The following is a 17,271-nucleotide window of genomic DNA, read 5'->3' on the forward strand; positions in this document are numbered from 1 at the left end:
GCCTTTAAGAAATTCCTTCCTAACCTTTCTGAATTCAGTGATTAACTTGTGCCCTGAAACGTGTATATCTTTTCTATAATAGGTGTTCTCCTGTAACTGGGAGTGTTTTTATTAATTACACAAATGCCTAATATAGGACTTCTCAAATAGCACACCTCACTAGATTCAGATCATTAGTAAATCTGGCTTGTGTTGTGTCAAAGCCTCAGATTTAAAAATTCTCCTGCATTGTTTTGGAAAACCTTGTCTTTCTTACCATTTGTCTTACCATTGCTTAGGTAGCCTGGCAGAGCTGGGATTGGTGTCTTGCTTTTTGCTCAAGAAGTGATGCATCATTCTATAAAGATTATTTGATTAGTCTTAGTTAAACCTTTCCTAGCAAATCTTACTCCTCCTGCAGTTTATGTAACTCCTTTTTTACCCTTATTTCTTGGTTTGTTCACAACTGGAAAAAAAAGAGGTGTATGAGGAGAGCCAGCATGTCTTCACTAAGGGCAAATCGTGCCTTACAAATTTGGTGCCCTGCTATGATGATTGGTGGGTAGGGGGAGAGCAACTGACATCATCTACTTGGACTTCAGCAAAGTATTTGACACCGTCCCACATGATATCCTTGTCTGTAAGTGGAAGAGACGTGGATCTGATGGATGAGCAGCTCAGTGGATAAGGAATGGCCTGGATGGCTGTGCTCACACAGTTGTGGTCAGTGGCTCAGTGTCCAGGTGGAGACCAGTGATGAGTAGTGATGCAGGGATTGATGCTGGGACCAGCACTGCTTAACATCTTTGCTGGTGGCACAGACAGTGGGGTGAAGTGCACCGTAAGCAAGTTAGCTGGTAACACTGAGCTGTCTGGTGTGGTGGCCATATTGCCAAACCTTGACAGGACTGAGGTGGGCCTGTGCTTACCTCATTTTCTTCAGTTGTATCCTGCTGCTTTTAAGTGAATCTTGAAAAAAGAATGTTACAGAGGTGGTTAGAAAACCAGACGGGAGTCATCTTAACGACGTGTAGCGTACATAATTACTTGTCATTACTGACATTCTATGCAGCTATATACAGCATATCCCAAAGTACTGTGCTGTCTTACTGCCACTGCCAAGCATTGGTATTGCAGTGTAAGGATCTCTCTGTGAATGCCGTATCACTATCACAAGGTGTGTGACGGTTTAAGGTGCAGAGCAGCTACAGCCATTTCCTCCATCTCACACAGAACAGAAATACTGAGTGAAGGGAATGCTTCCTGGATAATGCAATTCTATCTAACTTCTGGATTGGAAAGGCATGTTTAGACATCTTAATGCGGAGAAAAAGGAAGGTGGAAGCCAGGGAAATTTAGTATCTGGAACAGCAAAGAGAAACAGAATTAATTACTAGCTGAGTATCTGTAAGTGTGCCCTGTAGGCTCTCTGTGATCCCTTGCTTTTGTGCTGTCAGTCAGCCTTGGTAATGTGAAGAATCAGCCCCTTCAGAAATATGTATTAATTACTCTTCTATTTTTTTTAAGCATTATGGAGCATCTCTGGAGACAAGGCTTTGAGCACAGGTGTGGCTCTGCCTCATTCACCCTTATTCTAGGCTAAGCCTCTCACAGTTACGCTCAGTTGAGAAAAAAGGCTCAGGAAATGGCTCCAATGGAGAAGTCAGGCAGTCGGGTTGGTTTGTGGATCTGGAGTTTAAATAGGAAAAATAGAAGAGAAGCAGTATGAACGTTTTTTTCCTATTCATTCAGCACGAAAAAGCGCTCATTTCCTTTTGTTTCCAAAATCTTGGAAAGGCATCTTGAGTCCAAAGCGCTCCCCAGGGATGAAGCTGAGAAATAAGGAGTCTGAAGCAAAGTGACCACAAACCTCCCAAGCAAAATGAGAGCCCAGATGGCTTCTTGATGTAGGGTGGTTGTTTCCCAGCAGTGTGAGGATGCCGACTGCTTAATATGAAAGGGAAGAGAAAGGGGATGATTTTGAAGTTGCTTTTGTGAAGCACAGTGCAGAAAGTGCTAACTTACACCCTGGGGAAATAACCTGTAAAGGCAAGAATACAGAACGGGTGTGAATTATTGAGACGAAACGCGATGTGATGACAGGCACTGATGGCTGCTGCACGTAATGAATCTCTGCACGCTTGTGTTCGCTGCTGAGATGATGAGCTGTCTGCTCCCTGCCGCCATCTCACTCTAAATGCTGGAGTGCAGAAGGCAGGCTCGCAGCCCCGTGCTCCCGTGGCGGTGGTGCTGCGTCTACAGACCACGGCCCGACTTAGGCGAGCGATGCCATCGCCTGCCGCGCCCGCCGGCGCTCCCCCGGCCTCGCGCCTTCCCGCCCGCCCCTCGTGCCAAGTCTCGCGCTCTCCCCTTTCGCCCTTCTCAAGTCTCGCGCCTGTTCCCGTCGCGAGGCCGCCACTCTCGCGATAGCAGCGGCCGGCGGGAGGGCGGGCGAGCGGATGAGGGGGCGGCGCCGCGGCGGCCGCAGCGCCCGCGCTCTCTGACAGGCGGGCGGCGGCGGGCGGGCATGTCCCTCCGCCCCGCGCGCAGGTGGCGGCGGTGGTGGCGGCGGCGCCGGTGGCGCCGCCCCGGCTCTCCGTGAGTCCATGGCCGGCTCCGAGCCGCGGGAGCCCCGGTCGCGCCGCTGAGCCGAGGAGCCGCCGCCGAGATGAGGAAGGGCCGCTCCCGGGGGGACAAAGCGGCGCCGCCGCCGCCTCCGCCGCGGAGAGAAGCCGGGCGGGCGGTGGCCGCCAGCGCGGCGGAGCGGAGAGCCGGCCTGCCGGGGGGCGGCGGCAGGAAGGAGCCCGAGGACGCCAGGGCCGCGGGGGCGCCCGGCCGGGAGGCGCCGGAGAGGGTAAAGCCGGCGGCGGGGCCGGGCGGGGGGCTGCCGGGTGCCGGGCCGTCGCCGTGCCGACGGCCGCCCCGCTTGGTGCTGCCGCCCTCCGGCGCCGCGGCTGCCGCGGGGTGAGGGGCCGGCCGGGAGCGGGGGCTCCGTGCTGCCTGCGGGGAGCCCCGCCGGCGTCCTCGTCGCGCTGCGGTGGACGTCCGCGGGACGGGAGGGTGGAGCCCGGGTCGGAATTGGGGCTGGGTGGGCGAGCGGTGCGGGGGGCGGTTGGCAGGGCGAGGTGAGGCTGTGCTGACAGCTCGGCTGGGCGCTGTGCTGTGCCGGCTGCTGTATCGGTGATAGGTACTTCCTCGGCACCTCCTGTCGGTTGCTTCTGATCATCTCTTCAGTGATGATGCGGTTTTTTCGTGCGTGTCTGTCATTTAACGTCTTTATTTTTAACACGAATTAATACAGGTAGAGAAAAATGAGAACATTTACACAGAATCATAGGTCAGTACACGCACTGTCATAGGTTTCACCCCCACCAAAAAATGTCAGTTCCCTATTTAAGGTTTTGGGGATGAGAGACCCAGCAGAGCTTGAACATTGCTTTGGACACGTTTTGATGTTCCTGGTTTTAAAGGGGAGAGAAATAAAGGTGAGATTTATCAGTTGAAAAATGTAGTTGGCAACTGATGAAGAAATTAACACAAAAGTAAAAATTCCTTCGTTGCTTTATTTCGCCTTTTTTTTTTTTTTTTTTGGAGCAAGATGAAGGCCTATTCTTGGACACCTTTGGTGGAGGAGGAGTCTTAAATTTACATTGTTATGGCAGATGTAGCTCCAGGCTGAAACAGGAATACCTCTACAGTTGTGTTTGAAAGCCCCATTTGTCAGTTGTTCAGTTGTGAGCCTTCCTCCCCCAGATGTAGCTGCTTGGCAGGACTCTGCTTACTGCAGGGCTGTGCCCATGGCAGGCTGCTCTGGAAGCCCCAGTGATGGAACACAGTTTGCCATGCTCAGAATCAGTCCTGATGTTGCAGAAGAAAAAAAACTGTTAGGATTCTTAAAAACCAAATGCTGCCTTCAATTATAGCAGGCTGGTATTTCAGCTTTGACTAGTGGGTGCCTTTTGAATATAGGCTCTTCTCAGACTGGGCTCTGGGAGCAACCAACAAAAGGAATAAGTAAAAACTGAAGAGGTGACAGCCTTCTGCTCCAGTTGTATAACGGTTGATGGAACTGCTGTACACAACAGCAAGGTGTTTGCTGTATTGTTGTGACCCTGGGTGTGATATTGACATGGAAGTTGACTCGGAGTGTTTATAAACTGTATGCAGAGTGCACTGCATCGTGTTGTGTGGAATGCTCAGGAGGCTTCATCAGAACGGCATTAATGTGAAACAGGAAAGGCTGCAAATTCAGAAGTGCCAGTGTTTGAGACACACAAACTTATTGAAGGGAGAAACTGGCAGTATGCTCTTAGCTCAGGTGCTCTGACTGAGGGCTGATTTGACTTGTAGGAACAGATTGCTGTTCTGGCAGATAGCTGGTGTGATGGGAGGTACCATTTGGAAACCAGCCTGTGCAAGAACCCCGCAAACTCTAGAGGATGCCCTCTCATCTTTTCTCCCCTTATTTATTCTATTTGAAGTGGTAGAGGTTCTGTAAATGCACTGAGCAACTTGCAATAAATGGATGTGTTGAGCAACATCAATAAACAGGTCAAAGAAGCCTTCTCGCAGAGTCTGTCTTTAATCTCAGCAGCTCAGTATGTAAAGGTCAGGAGTTGCTGGTGCAGAGGGTGCTGGAAAGACCTTCCGAGATGCAAAAGATAGCGATGTTTTATTTCCATCGGTGCAACTAGACAAAGCTTTCCTTTGGGACCACTTCCAAGCAGCCGTTGTGTCCCAGGCCCACAGCAGTGCACGTGGCTGCAGGGAGCTGCTGGCGGCGAAGGCAGGTTTTGCTGCGTGTTCACCATGCAGTTTCACACGTTTATGGTTGGGAAAGACTAAGCTACTCTCAGCGTTGGAAAAAGTACTTATCAGACTGTGACCATGGTAGTTAATCGCTGCGCTGACCTTCTGGGCCTTTCAACAGCCGATCCTTTAATGTGCTGTGCTTATAGATCCGCCCCGTACGCACAGTTAACGTTTTCCCTTTTTTCTTTTTGACTCACTTATGAATGCTGTGCTGGCCGTACTCGGTCACATTACAGAGCCCGCTAACCTGTCTTTCTGAGCTGCCAAAAGCAGATGCTTAGAGAAGAGCACAGTGTGTATTGAGGAAATACCTTTCCCAGCCTCCAGCAATTTGTGGCTCTCAGATTTCCGGGACTAGAGGTGAGATTTGTTTTTAGTGCCCCCAGTGGGTTTTTTCTTCTGTGAGTTTCTCCAATCGGTGTTTGAAGCCGTGTGTACTTGTAGTGTCCGCAACATCCTGCAGCTGAGTGTTGTATGGCATAAGCACGACCTGAGTGGAAAAATCTCCTCCTCTTGTTTGTTTTTCAATTTCCCACCCCTTTGTTTCATCCTTGTGTAGTTTCACCGCTGGAAGAAGCGGTGAAAAAGAGAATCTACGTTCTTCTGTTTTGCTTATGCACTGATAACTCTTATTTACCGATCTATCACTCGTGTGACATGCTGAGGAGGTTTTGCAAGAAGTGACTCTCTTCTTTCCATTGTCCTTACTGGTTATTTTGCATCTTTTACAGCTCTTCTTAGAGACAGTGATGCAGGGATTAGAGGAACAGAGTTGGGGTTTGTTACGTTTCATTCTTTACTCTTTTAAGTTCAGAGTTCATAATTGTGTATATGAATTCAGGTGCTTTTTTTTTTTATTACATCTGCATAGCTGCACTGATCTACATCTAATCTTATCTGCTGTTTTACATCATGATACTTAAGAACTATCGTTAAGGTTGACTTCAGATCCTTGGCCATCACTTCTGCAACCTTGGAAAACTGAGTAAACTGTGCTGTAAATGTTACACTTCTTTGCTACGTCTTCCTTTACAGTATTGAAGGTATTGATCCCAGAACAGATCCTTGCGGGGTTCTGCTAACAATCCTCCTTTTTTATGGAAAGGCCGTTTGCTCCAACCTCTTATTTCCTATCTGGTAATCAGCCAATTAGTAATTGAGTTGTGCTTCTCATCCCATGGCAGTTAGGTATCATTGCCTGGTGGCGTCTTTGTCAAACACAGCCCACCTGGATTTCTGTAAAGGATCAACTTCATCCTCATGTATTTGCCAACTGCACTGAAGGAGAAAGATGGAGTTGAGGTGAAAGTTAACGATGGTTGAGATGGATGACAGTTGCCCTCATCCATGGCATTAAATGGTATTTAATAAGTATTTAAACATTATAAGCGTTAAATTGTTTCTATACCAGGCTTCCATAGTTTGATACTTTGTGATATTTGCCATGAGAGATCCTGCATGCAATATAGTGCTTGGCAGAGTTGCTTTTATGATTGTTTTCTACTTCAGGTAGAAGTCAAGGGTCAAAGTTCTCTTAGAGAGGAATATTTAATGTTCAGAAGACACGACTCAAGGAGCTTCTGATGAAGGTACACGAGACCACGTTTGGTATGGAGAGGGCGGGTAGCAAGCAGCAGCTGAGTGTTTCCATTAGTATTGAGTTAATCAGACTTAAAAAGAGGTGGGCCTTCTTGCAAAAGGCAGTGAGCAAAACCACTGTTTTGCCTCTGGAAATTATGGATGGAGAAAACATTCGGAGTTCAGGTACTGTATGGGGAATATGGTTAAGATTACTGAGGAAAACTGAACTGAAATTAATTGGCTGAGGGACTGCAAGTTGTAGAGGCAGCGTTCTGGGTGGAACCCTGATTTTTGTATAAAGCTTAACTCGGCTGCTGCTGACCAGGAGTTGGGCTGAAATGTTCTAACAGTCAGGACTCTTCTGCTACGTGTGTTTGTTGTATGGGAGATGTTCAGTTGAAGCCAGCAGGTAAGCTATATACAGAATATAGAGTAAGGTGGAAAACCTCTTCCGTCCTGTTTAGTTTGATATCACCATGCTCCTTCCTGTGGCACAGTTGTCTGTCTCCAGCTGTACATGTTGGGGTGGCTAAAGAGGTTGAGACCTTACCTGTTCCTCAGCCTGCACACTTTCAATGTTACGGTCATTTGGAACTGTAGTGCTACACACTTTTAGGGTGTAGCAGAAGTATTCCTTTCTCTTCCTGTCTTTGCAACTGTAGTTGTGTAGGTCCTGCAGCCACAGTGGGTTGTTGTGGCCATCAGTTGTGATTCCTCCATTTGCTTGGGCTGTGCAGCTTTCCTGAGAGAGAAATTAAAACAACTTAGAAATTGATCTTATCTTAAGCTTAGATCATGGTGTATCTGTCACCTCTTCTAGAAAGTTCTGCCAATGTTTAATTATTCCTGCAGTTAGGAAACTAAACCACATCTTATTTCAAAGCTTGTTTTGTCTGACATCCAACTTTCAGCTGTGGAAATATGCCTGTGCTAGCATAGGCATTAAAAACTCTATTATCTGACATATTTTCCATGTATTAACTATTTGAAATGTAAAATCTGGCTTCAGATGGAACAGAAGACGATGAGTTCCTTTGCTTTAAGCTCTTTGCACTTTTCCCCCAGTTGTTCTTGGAGTGGGTGCACCAAAAGTGGGCAACATTCCGCTGGCAGCCTCCAATATCCAGTGCTCACAGACAAGTTACTTCTCAACTGTTTGATATCTGTCTTCTTACATTTCCAGGGATTGCATTGCCACAGCTGGGTGTATCATATGGGAGACAGTTTTGTAATGTCTACGTGGATATTTCTAATGCCTGTTTTCAGGAACTTGCACAAATCATTCCAAGACTACTTTTAAACATTAAGTTAGAAAGCTTCTCTACCGCTTTCATGTTGTCTTTTAGGGAACAGCAAAGTATCTTTTCCACTGTCTTCTCATCCTGTTCATTTTTTTGGAAAGCAGTCAGTAACCAGCAGGGAGAAAGAAACTGGCCAAACTCCGAGTCCTACTCAGATTTGTTTTGCCTCCACAGCTGCAGATGAGCTGTTACCATGCTTTCCTTGTTGTGGGGCAAGCCTGAAAATTGAAGACATCTTTCTTTTTTGTCTTACTCAGAAATGATGCTTCAAATGTAGTAAGTGTTCTTGCTCTCTTTTTTTCTTTTCCATCTAGGTATCTTCAGGGCTATTGAAGGCAATACCTCTGTTGTGATGAGCTCTGTATACACTGCCTGTCAGTTTGGGATTCATTGGTTATATCTGCTGTGAGTCGTTCCTTTTGCATGATAGGTGAAGAAGCAACTTTCTGGGGATGGTTGGTGCTTTGCTTCTGAGCTTTCTGTACCCTTCTGTTTCTCGGGCTGCTGCTGAGAGCTCTGCTGCAGCTGCTGTTGTGCTGTCAGCGTGGGCCCTGCGGTTAACAGCTCACAATGCTCTGCATTCTGCCTTTGTGTCAAAGCACAGAAACTGGGATGAAATTTAAGAAGGTGAAAGTTCTGTTTTTTTCCTCAGAATTTGGGTAAACAACCAAATGGACCTATCATGAGAATGCAGGTTTTAGTATTCAAATTAGAAATTCCTTAAAGGCAAATATAGATTAAAAATAGCCTAATATGTTTCATCTACATTTTTGCTCCATCTTATCAATAGAGGGGAGGACTTCCGCTGAGTTCTGGGAGATCAGAAACCATCTGAGATCCTCCCAGCCTCATATTTTGGGGTCTTCCTGCTATTTAGGGCTGATTATAAGACAGCTCTGTCCTGTGTCTGTTTCATCAAAGGAGCTAAAGAAAATACTTGTGGAAGACATTGCTGAAGACTATCAAATCATGAGCTGTCACTATGACTTACCATTAAAAATTCAGAGCTGCTGCTTCTAGACCTCAGACTTCCTCTCCCCTTCTTCCTTTCTTTGCCATCTTATAGCTCTTTTTCTAATTTCAGTAAGAAGGCAGAACAATTTTGTTTTTCTGAGAAGGTACCAAGTTCTGGCCCATTTAGCTTCTGATACGGTGATCCAGAGTGCATCTGCTTTCTGTGTTTGATTGACAGGCATTCTTAATTTAGCTTGGAGTTTAATTTCTTGTACTGATCCTTTTCTTCCTTGGTTTAAAAAAAAGCACCAAAAAGGTAGCAAAGATGCCAGAGCATCGCAGGTGAAGAAGGAACTGCTCCCTGTGATGTACGTGATTCTGTTTTCTTTTCATTTTCCTGAGGAAGCAAGAACAGAAGGTAAAGAGCAAACCCTTTCGGTTCTGTAGGTATGCCTCACTGCCTTCTCCAGATTTGTGTTGATGCCACAGCTACTCCTGTTCAGTGCCTTCGTTAGTCTGGGTTTTGCATTTTTGTGTGTTGGTCAGGCAGCAGTGGCAGCTGCTGGTAACGTATTGCTTGGTCTGAATTCACCTGTGTGCTTCTACTGATGTCCAGAAGTAAGGGAAAAAAAATCACTGAGGAAAAGGCTCATCTAAAATCAGGCAAAGGGGAATGGAGTCAAGTGACCAATTCTGTAATGGGTTTGTTAGCAAAATAGAGCCAAAGGGCGTATGGCTCTTTTCTGGTCTGATGCCATAAAAACATAATGTTTCTAAAAGTTAAATATTAATGGAAAAACCTATGATATGTTTCTATAATCGATGTATAAGTAGGTGTTTCATCACTGCATAGATGATTTGGCTTGGCCACGTGAGGTTTAAATTTTCTGTCACTAGTGAAGAAAAAAGAGCAAATCTTGTGCTTTAGGCACACGAATGTCTTGCATATTAAAACAGCTAAGTGAGAGTGGAGGGATGATGAGTATGTAGGTGTTCACATTGCTGACGGTTTGCCTCTGGCTTCAGAAGTGCCCTGTGTTTGCTGTCTGAGAGGAGCATACAAATCAGTGAGCCAGGAGAAGCCTTCTGTCAGAAGGAGATGGATTTGCTGTGGGAGTATTTGTTGTTACCATCATACACCACTATGAACTGGTACAGAGCAGTAGAAGATCCAGGGCTTGGGTTAGGCATCTGCAAAAGCCTGAAAGACTGTGTAGGAAATATTCATGACTGTATGCTTTGAGAAACCAAATAACACCTATGTCGTACAGTCTTACACTGCTTGATTTCCACATCAGATTATGTCATGCTGTGGTGTCTTTCTTGTGGTGATGTGGTACTGTTTGAAGCCTGATCAAACTGCTGCTTGCTGGAGGAAGAAGTTGGGTCCCTGGCTTCTCAATGCCGTGTCTTTTTGCAAGTCACTACAAAACCTGTTTCAGCTGAATAGAGAGAACTGACACATTTTTACTTCTTACTTTTTTTGGGTATGGTGACAGGTGTTGCTTTTTGGCTGTAGGAAATTGATGCTTTCTACTATCTCAGTGTATTAAAAACATCTTAAGCCTTATTTAATTGAATTAGCTGTATTATTGCCTTTGAAACCTGCTTTAAAACCTGCTCGCTTTTTACTATTTGCTATTAGCTACTTTGCTATTTCTCTAGGCTGTGTTTCTGTGTGACAGCAGGCTATCTAACTAAGCTGAGGTCTCGTGAACCCTAAATCTAATAGTCTTTAAGAAATTAGTTTCAAATGTTCTGTTAAAAACACAGATTACAGTGCAGTGTGGGAAGGGATCTCAAGGCTGAAAGCCCAAGAGTAATTGGAAAAAAAAATCTAGCTGTCTTGCTTGTAAGATTATGGAATTGCTCTAGTGTTAACGGGAGTCCATTATTTCTGTGGAAATACAATGCACTGTTTATTTCCAGAAAAAAATGTTTCTGCTATTAGAATTGCATAATAAATACTTGTTGTTATGCTATATGCACATAACATAGGTATATGCTGTAATGGATACAATAAAAAGATTGACAACTGTAGCAGAAATGCAGAGTCAGGGCCTGAAGCAGTGATGGAGCACCTGGAGGGAAGGCAGGGCCAACCCAGGGGAGCTCAGGTGCGTGCAATGCAGCTGGAAGGGTTGGAGCTGGGATCCAGCCCTTCCCAGCCTTCATTTAAGGGCTGGCAGTGAAGGCAGGGGGGATTGCTGGAGATCCCTGCGTACTTGAGGCCTTCTGGAGGTAAGCAGTTTTGTTCCTTTCTTTCTGTGCCCGTAGCTGCTGCTGCATTTGGGCAAATCCTCACTTGCTGCTGCCTGGGACCTTGCTGCTTTACTGCTATTGCTGTGCTTTCTGCTGTGTTACAACAACAAAATGTTTTCTGAAGCCAATTAGCTGGTGTGGATTTTCAGAGATGTAAAAGCAAGACAGTGCTTTCAGACATTGCATGATGTGCTTACGTTTCCAGGAGCAGGTAGCACACTGATCCCATTGGTGGTGAAGTAACTGGTGCACTGTGGGAAGTTTGAGGTTTTGTAACTTGATCTGTGACTTGTTTTCAGAACACGCATCTTCGTGAATGATCTCTACAGGAATATTTGCTGTAATGTTTTTGTCAGTATGTGCTGTCACGTGTTAAGCACCATAATCATTTTCTGACAGTATCAAGGCAAAATAAGTTATTGAAGCAGCTGGTGTAGTGATATTTGAATAAGTTTGAACCCAGTGGTCAGAACTGATGCTAAGTGTGCAAATAAATAAATGAAGGTCAGTATTTTAGGGGAGAACCTACCCAGGAGCTGGATAGTTAACACAGTGACAGCAGGCAGTTAGGTGTGGTTGGCTGCAGTGACACAGAACAAAGCATAAGGCTGCTGATTAGTCAAGTGACTGATACTGAACCTGCATTGAGACCATGGCAAAAATACATGACTGTGAAATCTCAGTTATGCATTCAATTAGTTATTGGGATGTTCTTTGGTCCTTGCATTGATCCTTGGTTTTAGGATGGGGAGAATCTGTTTACAGCACTGCTCTGCCAATGTAGCAGGCACTGAAGACACTGCTGACTGTGAGCTTTCAGTGTGAACTTGACTCGTGTTGATGTGCACAACCTGACAATCGAGCGTTGTTTTTGTTCTCAAGCAGAAGGGAAGAAACACTCAGCTTGTCCTTGGAACAAAATTTGGCTCTTGTTTCTTTGGGGTGGAACTTGATGAGGAGGAGCTTTTGTCCAACTGTGGAAACTGAATTTCTGTGTGCAGGTATTGATAAGAATTATGAATCAGTATCTTTGCCTGACGTGTTATGTGATTTCTGTTAAGAAAAGGTAAGGATTAAGTACTTGCTATGTTTATCATAGAATCTGAAGGTTAACTTCATTTCCACAGTTCAGTGTCCTGTCTCCTTTGGTTCTAAGGCTATTGGTCGTTTTATGTACAGTCTTGTAATCGAAGGATGATTTTTTCCCCCGTGTATCATATGTGCAGCTCTGCTGTTGAGTTTCAGGGAGATTTTCCTCAGGAAGGCTTTGCATGGTGCTTTTTCTGTTTGCTGTGGATTGAGGTGCTTCTCATCTGTGCAAAGAAGTGAGAACATTCCAGGTTGTTCATGGCAACAACAGTAGTGATGCCAGGAGATTGGAGCGTAGACTCTTGCAGACCAGAAAAAGTATTTCATTTTCTTTCCTGATGTAAACAATGCCCCTCCTTAGTGATGAGAACACATTAAAATTAATCATGGTCTGTTTTCAGCACATATACAACTTTTTCCCCTATGCAGTCTGTATTATTTAAATAAGTTCAGTAAATTAAGGTTAGGCCTTAAAATTGCATTACTCATCATCTGTAGTAATTGAATTGCTGGTGCCCAAGTTTACTCACGAGTTACTGCCTTCTTTCTCTGCAGGCAGCTTCATTTGAAAGAGGGCCCACAGCAGCAGTTGGGTTTGGTCTCTTTCCTCTGTGCCCCTCTGTGTTGGGATGGTTTTCAAGGGCTCTGTCTCAGACCAACAGAGACTTTTATTTGAAGCTGCAATGAAACTTAAGCCTTCTATCATTTTTTCCTTTGGAAAGTGCCGCTCTTTTTCTGAAGAAGATTGAAAATGTAGCCAATATTGTACCTGAGGCCTAGAATTCCATAACTGCACTGTCCTTCATACGGAGCTCCTGAGGTGTGGGATCAAATGCGTGATGTGAATCATGGCGCTGCGTATTGCCATGTTAGCACCGAACGTTCAGGCTGATAGAACTGAATCACAAATCACTCTGTCTTCCAGACTGTGGTGTTAGGAACAAAATGATTCTGCCTCTTAATGATCTTCAAAAAGGGCGTGATGGTGCACATAGTTGTAAATATTTACTTCTGCTTTTTAAGAAGGCTTTGAATGCATTCCTGCAGCTGGGAGCACTTGGCACCGAAGTTAACAACTTGAACTTCCCTGGTGAAAGGACATGAAGCTTCCAATTCATTAGTTGTAATCAAGCAAGCCTTGGAGTTGTTTCCTGAGGAGTTAACAAGGGAAAAATCTTGCCATTGGAGGAGCGAGATGAGGGTGTACCTCACAGTGTCAGTTTGTGATGCATTTCCATTTGCTTTCAGCTGTTTTTCTTGTCACTCCTCTGTAATCTGCATTGTAAGTGTGGATGAGTGCAGGCAAAAGCTGGAGGTACTCATCAGTTAGGGCTGTGTGCTGTGTAACTGTGTCACTGCAGCAATAATGCTCAGCTCCCTGATGTTCTGAAAACATCCCAGTGGTAATGAATAAAGCTTATATATTTACCTTTGGAGATGGTGGGATTTGTTGCACAGGGTGCTGTATCCTTGCTAGTTTTGCTAAGGATGTGTGCATTTATTATGTAAAACAAAGGGGAAAGGCTGAGAAGAAAATGCTTTTCAGATACTGGCACGCAATCCTGAATCAATTGGCTCTTATTTAATGACAAACTGTACATGATTTTCTCTGTTTTTAATGGTAGCAGTTTTTTACTGCTTAAAAAATCGTCTTCAGTTATACTTGATTGGCATTACTGATTTCTTGCCTTCCTTACAAAACAGGGTTATATTAATGTATTTTTGGCAAATTTGTCATCTGTTTCATTTCTTTCTTTCAGCAGTTTGTGAGAATTCATTTCACCCTGGGCTATTGTGCTTGCTGGCCATGAAAAACCTTTCATTTGTGACTAGGTAAAGCATTTTGGCCTATGGATTTGTGTGTTCAGTAGTCAAAGCTAAATGTTCTTCGTTTCTTCTAGAGGTTTACTTTTAAGGAAGGTTAATGGTCATATAACATCATGTGCTTCCAGAATACATTCTGAATTAGAACACAGAGTAAGCGTAACAAATGTGTGACCTTAGAGCTTCAGTGCAGGCCCTACAGTGGTGTGTTGCCCTGCCATCTGCCTGCTGCTGTTTGGGTCTCACCAGCTGTGTGATTCAGCACTTCGTCTGTTGGTTCAGGGAAGCTGATCACCAAGTAGCACAGCATGGCCACAACATGGCCACGCTTCCTGCATTCTTGTGCTGTTTGCAGGTGAAGGATCTGTGCTGTGCTGCATGCTCTTACGTGCCAGAAGAAACATCTGGTTTCTTGTCTTCGGTCTTACAGCTACTGCTGCAATGTCTGATTCTCCTTGCTGAGCACAATGCAGCCCTACTGAGAGATGTCAGGCAGCAGCAGCAGATTTGTGTGCCTTTCCAGTGCCACAGCTGTGCTGAGTTTCTGTTCAAGTGTGCGCAGTGTCTGAGGTGAAGAAAGCAGGGCTCCTCACTGTTCAAGAAAATCCTTTCCTCTTCTTCGTATCTTCCTGCTTCAAGTTATGTGAACAAACATCTTTGTGTACTGTTGAAAGAACTGATAGGAATAATCTCAGCCTGGCAAATGACGACTGTGATGCTCTTACCTGGAGCCCTGCCCTTTAAAGGATGGAAAGGGCTTCTCAAGCCTGACTTCTGTCTTCTGGCAAGAGCCACAAGGCCAAAGAAAATTCGTACGCATCTTTTTCTATTGCCTTTGAGAAGAAATTGAAGGAATCCTTTTCACTTTGCTTTGTGAGCAAAGTGTTTCTGTTGGGTGTTTGCTGATTTTTCTGAAGCTGCAAATCTTTTTTGCAACTCAAGAGTAGAAGTAGAGCCCTTAAAATTGTGGCAGCTTGTGCCACATAAGGAATGCTTCAGCCACTGCTCCGTTTAGTAACCAGAAAGCACGGAAACCAAACTGCGTTAGCACTGCAAAGACTTGTCCTTACCATGGATTTGGGATGTTGCTTAAGATCTTTGCCCTTCATGCCTATTACATCTTGCTTTGGGACAAGGACATGGGAAGAGCACTTCTTGTGTGGGTTTTTTTTTCCCCGTTGGCTTTATTAGGGCTGTTACTGTAATACTGCTATACTTCATTTGTGAACTGCAATGCTAGAGCTGCATTTTGATGGATATGTGAAATAAATTACAGTCTCATGAAAGACAACTATTGTGGACTTGAAACTTTCCCTCTTCTTTGTTTTTCTGACAAAGTTATGCGTGTCTCTTTGAAACTGAAGTTTGAAAGTGCTGCTTTTTAGTTCTGCATTTTGAAAACTGAGAACAGTACACTGGATTTTTTTTTTTTAATTATTACTGGATGAGTTTAAGAGGTATATACCTGCAGTGTGTGACTGGGGTCCCTTTCTTTAGTATACTTGGCAATTATATAGTCTTTCTGACAGCAAGGACTTTCTCCCTTGGGCCTCTGTTGCTCTCAGAGGTGTGCTGGGAGGCTGCAAGGGCCACAGTTTGAAGGCATTTTGCTTAGTCCAAAGTGCAGCTGAAACACGTGGTAGAGTGAATGCAGAAGTATTGGCTTCTGGGAATGAGGGTCTTCAGTGCCTCTGTGGGGAGGTTCAGAACTGAATGAGAAATTAAGCGTCTACTCTGTGGTGTGTGGGGAGCTGTAAGGTGACATTAAAGCAGCTTCCAAGCAGTTTACCAGGGCTAGGATAGGAATAGGGCTAGGTGGTGAGGAGCTGGTGGTAAGTGAGCTGAATTACTTTGTTACCAGGTCTCATTTTTGATTTGGTGTAGGCGGTGTGGCAGCTGAATGTCTAATGGTAAGCAGAGGAAGAAATGGTGTTAGGGCAGTGGCTCTCAATCTATAAAACGTGCACCTCTAAAGCAAACGTGGAGCAGTGTGTTCTTGTTCCCCAAACAAACAGTGAGGTTACTGTTATGTTGTGCTAGAAAGAGATGGGGTTTGGGAAGGCTAAGAATGATTCAATTTCAAATCCACACTTTCTTTTTCACATAAAGCCGCTTTGGGTCTTTTTTCCCTCTCCAGAAAGTATCTTGAAGTTTTTAGAGTGTGCAGTCCTGGTCTGCGTTTGACAGTTAGAGGCATAACATTGTAGGCTGAATAGATTTGCATTAATGACTTCAGAAATAGATTTTTGACTGCGATCTGCAAATCTTAATTAACAGCCACTGATGATAGATGACTTTTTTTCTTATTTAAACGTAATTTAGAAGACACGATTTAAAGTTATGTTAAGCTACGTAGTAATGTATCACGTAGGGAAACTGCTTGCAGCTTATTCTCTGCCTCAGATAAGATTTTGTATGGGTAAGCTTGGCTCGAAGCAGCTAATGAGAGGCATTTGTAATAAAGTGGAGGAATCCATTAAGATATGCAGAGCTTACTGCACAGCTGCAGAGAAGGGAGGCTGCCCAAGTGCATCTCTGCAGGCACATACATGATAGCTGTGCTCGTCGTTGTTCTTCGGGCACTTGGTGAGAGTTACTGTGACACCTCCAGAACCACTGAATGTAGCAGGAAAAAGCTGTGGTTGTGTTCAGTGCTTTTCTGTTCCCTACTTCTGTTTTGCTTGCAGGTTTGCTGTGTGCTGTGAAAAGAATTTGTCTCTTTTCCTACACCCTGTAATAGGAAATAATTGCTGTAGCTGTTCAGGAACCATTTTTGACTGGGCTCTTGTGATGTGTGTTCTGCACAGATTGGTGACACATAGAGGGGGGCTTACATTTAAGTAAACATCAGGTCTCTCTTGTAGTCAGTTAGTGCCTTTCAGAGAAGAGAGACCTGAACTGTCACTAACAACCTTTTTCTTGTTTTCTGTGTACAGGAACCAATAACAGAGTCCGCTCCGTTACGCTGCAGGAAGCTCAGCAATCCTGACATCTTTTCATCTGCTGGGAAAACTAAGCTCCATCGGCAGCTGAGCCAAGATGACTGCAAGCTGCGCAGAGGCAGTTTGGCAAGTTCTTTGTCAGGTATGGCAATTGGTGGGAACCACGTGACAATTCATCGGAATTTAGAGATACTCCTATGTTATTTCTTTTAAACTAGAGATGGTTTCTTGTTGGGAAGGCATACAAGATTTTATATACGAGAAAAATGCAGAAAGAAACCTTAGAAAAGAGAGGAAAAGAGTGGATTTGGAGTGAAATTCTGTAGGTTGTCCAGAGTGAAAAGTTAAAAGCTAAAACTTGATGTGCAAAATTAAAGGACTAGTTGGAGCTTCAGGCAACACAGTGATACATTCTTGTCTCTTTTAAAGTCACCACTGACTGTAAACTTACCTACTTTTCTGTGTTGTTTCTTACGAGGAACCTGAGTTTTATAGCATGCTCAAATTGTTGGCTTTTTTTTAAATCC

The 17,271-nt window shown here is 44.6% G+C and overlaps 1 protein-coding gene across 6 annotated transcripts in view; it reads left to right on the forward strand.

The window, feature by feature from the left end:
- MAST2 (microtubule associated serine/threonine kinase 2) overlaps nucleotides 1-17,271 on the forward strand; it is a 187,017-nt gene that overhangs the window by 20,284 nt on the left and 149,462 nt on the right. For 5 of the 6 annotated variants that reach the window (XM_042873336.1, XM_042873337.1, XM_042873338.1 and 2 more), the window contains one exon: nucleotides 16,739-16,886. In XM_042873336.1, the coding sequence (XP_042729270.1) occupies nucleotides 16,739-16,886 (148 nt within the window). Of the gene's footprint in view, nucleotides 1-2,647; nucleotides 2,834-16,738; nucleotides 16,887-17,271 lie in introns of those variants that run through there. The other variant, XM_042873333.1, reaches the window with a different exon arrangement.

This window comes from Lagopus leucura, unplaced genomic scaffold, assembly GCF_019238085.1.
Source record: "Lagopus leucura isolate 7727_CA_CO unplaced genomic scaffold, USGS_WTPT01 Super-Scaffold_100009, whole genome shotgun sequence".
NCBI classification, from domain to species: domain Eukaryota; kingdom Metazoa; phylum Chordata; class Aves; order Galliformes; family Phasianidae; genus Lagopus; species Lagopus leucura.